The sequence below is a fragment of the Aegilops tauschii genome, chromosome 5 (assembly GCF_002575655.3).
Source record: "Aegilops tauschii subsp. strangulata cultivar AL8/78 chromosome 5, Aet v6.0, whole genome shotgun sequence".
NCBI lineage: Eukaryota > Viridiplantae > Streptophyta > Magnoliopsida > Poales > Poaceae > Aegilops > Aegilops tauschii.
This window is the reverse complement of record NC_053039.3, coordinates 459,295,391-459,301,711: the sequence shown is the minus strand read 5'-3', so window position 1 is coordinate 459,301,711 and position 6,321 is coordinate 459,295,391. Positions and strand designations below refer to the sequence as shown.

The 6,321-nt window shown below is 44.5% G+C and overlaps 1 protein-coding gene across 1 annotated transcript; it reads left to right on the top strand.

The window, feature by feature from the left end:
- On the top strand, positions 1-890 carry LOC109743592 (uncharacterized). Its single transcript, XM_020302687.4, has one exon. It carries the CDS (start codon positions 84-86, stop codon positions 591-593), a length of 510 nt encoding a protein of 169 aa, XP_020158276.1. The 5' UTR covers positions 1-83; the 3' UTR covers positions 594-890.
- Positions 891-6,321: the final 5,431 nt, after the last annotated feature.

Sequence of the window (6,321 nt, the reverse complement as noted above, 5' to 3'; positions counted from 1 at the left end):
CTCGCTAACACCACCGCTTCCTCTCCCCGTCTCTTCTTCCTCCTCCACACGCCGACGACACGCACTCCGGCCATCGATCGACCATGGAGATGGAGGGCGAGGCGCCGCAGTCGCACCAGCTACTGCTGCACGGCGTCAGCCTCGACCTGCGCCTCGACACGGCCACGGCCACGCACCAGCAGGGGCAGCGCGGCGCACGGCGCCCGGCATCCCCTCCCCCTGCTGCTCCCACGGCCCTCGAGAACGCCGGCAGGGAGGCCTTCGCCTGCAACTACTGCCACCGCAAGTTCTTGAGCTCGCAGGCGCTCGGCGGCCACCAGAACGCGCACAAGCTCGAGCGCACCCTCGCCAAGCGCAGCCGCGACGTCCCCTCAGAAACCGTCGCCACCACGACTGCTTCCTCTTCCACAGCCGCCCACTGGCTCCACGCCGGCGGCGGGGAGCTCTGGGGTTACTCTGCTTCGGCCCCTGCTCCGGACTCCGCGACGATGGCGCCACTGATAAGCATGGGCATGGGCTGGGCTGGCACTGGAAGCACCGCAGCGGCCGGCGGGGAGGCGGTGGCGGAGATGGACCTGTCGCTCAAGCTCTGACGAGCTAGTTGAGCCAGCACTAGATTCCAGAGGCAATATGTGCAGCATGGATATAAGTCTAGCTTGTCAACTAGTACTACCAGTACCAGTACTCGGCACTCGTATAGTACTGGTGCTTTATTAGTTGTTGCATGTATGCACCGGGCGATTAATTAATTGTTCGAGTATTATGCAATTGATGATGTGTAACCTTAACTAGATCACTGGATAACAAATCACACAAAGCCCTCTGAATTTGCATGGTTTGTTGGCCTCATTTCCATCAATGGATATATCGATATCTATCTAAGAAACAAATACTAGTACTAATATGCTACTACTCCCGAAAGTCATCTTTTGATCCCGAGCTCATATGCTCCCGCATGAACAGTAAAATCGAAAAAATATCAAAAAAATTCAAAAAATTCTAACTTTTTTTGAGAGAAACATTGACAAAAGTTCTAAGTGCCTGCAAAAATTCATCATGAAATCACATTCCTGTAAGGCGTGGCAAAAAAAAAAAAAACAAATTCAGTGCTTCAAAATGCTTTTGAAAGTAGCTTTTTCAGAGTACTGTTTTTGTTTTTTTTGCCATGCCTTCTAGGAATGTGATTTCACGACGAATTTTTGCAGGCACTTAGAACTTTTGTCAATGTTTCTCTCAATTTTTTTTTGAATTTTTTAAATTTTTTCGATATTTTTTCGATTTTACTGTTCATGCGGGAGCATATGAGCTCAGGATCAATTCCTCCGCGTCCCTCAGACTTTAGTGATCTAAACGCTCTTATATTTCTTTTGAAGCAAGTACTACATCACTTGAACACTCTCCAGCCCAGTGCTACTACACCACATATATGTGTACATTTATAGAAGTAGCTTCTTTAGCACCGCACCCTGTGCAGTGTAGTGTGTACGTGTATGTCAGTTACTTTGACGTGAGGTCCGCTTCTTGTCCATCAGGTTATTTCTTGGAAGTTGCTAGCTTGGCCGAACGACAGCCATTTTCTCACCAGTTAACCCCGAACGGCAAAGACATTGCTTTGCCGCCGTGTCACTGCTCCCCTGCCTATTACACCACCTAGCCTAGCTACTACACACATATCCCCCATGATCTGACTAGACGTTTAGTCACCAAACACCCAACTCGTCAAGGGTTCCAACTTTCTCCTTAATCACCTAACGTATGTTTTCGGTTTCGCTGAGTTTTCATGTCCTAATCAAGCTTTGCCTGGTTAGCATGTGACTAACAGAAAGTAACACATGAAAACGATATGGCACACACAAACCCTTCTGTTCTGAGCAAGACCCCAAATCTATCTGCATCTGCCTTAATTATATGCATGAGGTAGAATAAAAACCTGTCTGACATATTTATCTTTTTTTTGCAGGAATCTAATTTATTTACCTCTGGAAATTGACGACGCTTCCCCGGATTAGCCTTTTTTTTTTGTAGGAGTAGCATTGTTTTTTATTTATTTATTTATTGCCGAAGCGGAAGTAGCATTGGCTTTTCAAGCAATCTTTACTGACAAATCGATAACTATCTTCAAGTAGTTTGAGAAGTTGCTATACTATGACAGCAATAGTACACAGCTTGCCTTTGGGGGCTAATTGACTGTGATAATGACAAGCACTATCATGCTGAGATGAAGACAACTAAACAACAATACGGTTATGTGTATTCTTGGTGGGCCATGCTCTAAACTAAGCTAAGTTATACTGCTAGCTCCTCCTGCTGAACAATCTCAGTCCTAAGATGGCTAGCATGTCACTAACAAAGACACAAGAAAGGCGATACGGCACGATCAACTCACCGCTTCAGAGGAAGAGCCCAAGTTTATCAGTAAGTCTATCAACAATATCTGGAACAGACATCTACCTACCTGTACCTATCACACATCTATGAGTAGTAGGAGTACCCAATTACTCCCTCCATCTCATAATATAAGAGCGTTTTTGACACTAGTGTAGTGTAAAAAAGCTCTTATATTATGGTCGGAGGGTACTAGTGTCAAAAACGTTCTTATATTATGGGGCGGAGGGAGTAGCTAGCTAGTTACTCTAGTGGCTAGCCAATCTCCTCCAATCTTAGGCAGGCACATCACCCAAACTAACTAACTTGGCTAATTAAGCACTCAATGTACTCAATAATTCCCTCCGACTAGCGTATACCTACTAATGCAAGTCATGGTTGTGTGCATCAATTGATGCAAACGCCTGACCTTTTCCTTCAAATAGAAAAAGAAAACCTAGCTAGCAAAGCACACTAATTAATACCCACCTATATATAATCGGCTCAATTTGTTTGTTTCTTTCAGACGTCTATGTTGACACAGAGAAATGCTAGACATTTTGTTACGGACTCACGTGTGAAGTTGTGGTTGGAGAAGATTAGGGAAGAGAGGTCCCACCAGTTGAAATCATGGGTATTGGTTGGTCAAAGAGGAATCCATAGAATCATTCCGTATCAGATCTCTGTAAGTATAGGATTTTCGGTTGACAAAATATGGTGGAATAAGCATGGCACATTTTCTTCGAACTCTCTTTAAACTTCTTCTATACATATACTCCACTTAAAGGTGCATTGTTCACAGTGTACTATATGTGTACTCTCGCCTTACTAAAATTAGAGCCAACTAGAAATCCAACCGATCTTGGCCAAACAATACCACATATAATGTGTGTCATGACTTCTATTCTTATGTATTTAACCCCCTCTCGATGAAGAGTCCGATTCCTTCCATACATTCTTAGAAGTTTTGGTCTAATTCATTTGTTTCCTTGAGACCATTTGTGAGTCTTAGGGCTTGACCAAACAAGACTCTAATAAGCATGGCGCCTTTTGTTCGAACTCCTTTTTAACTTCCTAAAATATCACATGTAGCGTGCTAGTAGGGCCGTATGCACCACCGATTTACTAAAACCGGAGCGGAAAACCGGTACCATACAACCAAGTTTGATGAAACCGGGTCTAATTACAACTTCTACTGGAACTCTCTTGACATGTACTCGACACCCCCCCCCCCCCCCCCCCCCCACCCCATCTGTGTGTGTGTGTCTGGTTACCTGTACTTGCAAGTAGTGGGGCAGTCCAACTGTGGCACATGCACCCCACTTGACCTGTAGACAAACAAGCATGGATGGATGATGCATGTGATGAGCTAGCTCACCGACGCAAGCATGCACACTATGGACGAAACGTCGTCGCTTCACTTGATTGTAAACAAACAGTACGCATGCATGTGCTCGCCGAACCGTCCGTTGATTTCTCTTCCACACTCGGCAATTGGCAGGCGGCAGGCGGCGTCAGGAGATATCTTGGAGGCCCCGTCCTGTCTGACTAAATGGTTCTTGGTAGAGTATACTTATTTTTTAGCCGCCTCACAAATTCCAAAACCATGCATATCTCTGTCTATCTAAAAAAAAGGGTATGCTGATTTTTCTTGAACACGCACAAAAAAGTCTATGTTCTATATATAAACAAAATGTGCCTTTTTTCTATATATACACACAACATGGCAAATGGAGAGAGATACAGAGAAAAGAAAAGTTTCTATAATTTTCCCTTTTTCATCGCCACATTTTTTCGGGTGCTATCTTATTTTGAATCTCACAACTAAATTGAAGTGTTTTCTCATGGACCTCTACAAATTCTTGTTGTATATCCACAAATACATTTTTGCATTTTTGTAGTTGTTGCATGGGTGTGTCTTCTCTAGCTAGCCAGTTGAAACGGATGTATAGTTACTAACCCCTAATAACAAAAACATTGTTTTGCTACCCCGTAGCTGCCTAAATATACACATGCGGAGAGAGGCCGAGCCTTTTATACATAAAAGCCTTTGTCCATAAGTTAATTTCCACGACCTGCAGCCTCGTAAGTTTAGCAAGTTCGACTCGGAAAACTTCCGCTCCGTGGGATAATCCGGATGAAAAAAATTTAAATGGGCTAGTTGGTGTAAAACAAATAGAGGATAAATACTCGAATAATTCTCTCAAAAACTAACTGATACGTCCATAATTTTTATGTGGTTTGCAATGTTAATAATTCTGCTATGACAACGATGGTTTACAAGTGGTAGTGGCCAATCAGTTAAGTTGTGACAATGACAAGTACTATCATGCATGGAGTTGACGAAGACAATGGTGTAATAATGTGTGTTGGTGGGCTATGCTCTAAACCAAGCTAAGGCATGCGGTTGTTAAGCTAGCCTGGCTTAGCATGTGACTAACACAAACCCAGCAAAAGCGACATGTCACACTCAATTGTCAGCTCATCGTTTCCCGGCAAGTGTGCAGTATATCTGTCTATCCTTTTGCAGGAGCTTTGGAATAAAACTCTATCTATCTGTGTTCACACATCTCTATGAGTAGCTAGTACACTTTAGCTAGCTAGATGTTGGCTAGGCAGCCGCGTCACACGAACTAATCAAACCACTTCGCGTACTCAATAGTCATTTTTCTACGATTGACGTAATTAACCTTCTCTATAATTGATGGACAATTATCTTTGTTTCCTTATGATGTGGAGCCTTGATCAAATAGGGCTTGATGTGCATGTCGCCCTCTGTTTGGACTATCTTTTAAGTTCTTACATAATGCTTTGCGTAGTAACGTAGTTGCTATAAATATTTAGATCCGTTCTACGACTTCGATTCCAATTCTCTAACTTGCTCTCGATGAAAAGTCTCCTTCGATGTGAATATTCATAGAACCCTCGGCCTAACTAACTAATTTGTCCCCTTAACTAAGATCATTTGTGGGGCCGGGGCTTAGCCAAATAGGGCTCCTGTGAGCAAGCAAGGCGCCTTCTGCTGGAACTCTCTTTACTCTTCTTTCCTAAAAAAAATCGAAGTGCACCACCCACGCTTCCTTTAGCAAAGGGAGGATCACGTTAGTTAGCATTACATACGTCCAAGCGGAGCAGTGCAAGTGTGGCATGGTACACCTCACTTGATTTGCAGACATGCACGATGCATGTGATTGAGGATACAATAATGACGACAACTAAACGTCGTGACATCAACCGTGAATGTACATCCGAGATATGTGAAAATGACGTGACGTAGCTACTGCGGTAGCTCGCGGGCCTGGGCCGGGTCCCTGATGATCTGGTCGATGATTACGTGAGGACCAGGTGCCCCGCCCATGCACCCACCGACCCACGTCGTCCCAGATATCCCATCTCCCCCATGCATCATTTTTGGCCAGCCGCAGTTTCTCCAGCTAGTACGTACATGTCATCTTGAGTTGATGTTCAGCCCAAAGTGTGCATGCACCTTTGATCTTTTTTTGTTGTTGCAATTCATGCACCTTTGATCTGTTGCAGAGCATCATTCATGACTCAGACGCAGTACGTACGACGTACGTACGTACACACTTTGCGCTAGCACATGCATGATGCATGGTGAACATGTATGTATCGGCCAAACGCATGATTAGCCGACAAGATATGCTCAACATTGGCAGATGCACCACGTAGGGTACGCACGCGACGCTCCTTTATTGTCTGCCGCTTTTCTTTTTCATGGCAGTTGGATCTTCTTTCAGATCCAGTTGTGTATAGTAAGTATTTGTTTGCTTCTGATGCATGTATATATTTTTCCCAAAAAAAAGACAGAGAAGAAGCTGTACACTGCACTGGGAACTGGTTGATGCATGCCTACGCTGCACTGTACAGAGTCGGCCCGGTCCACCGGCCTCACTTCTCCTGTTTATATACCACCCGTCCGGCGAGCGCGATCGCTTG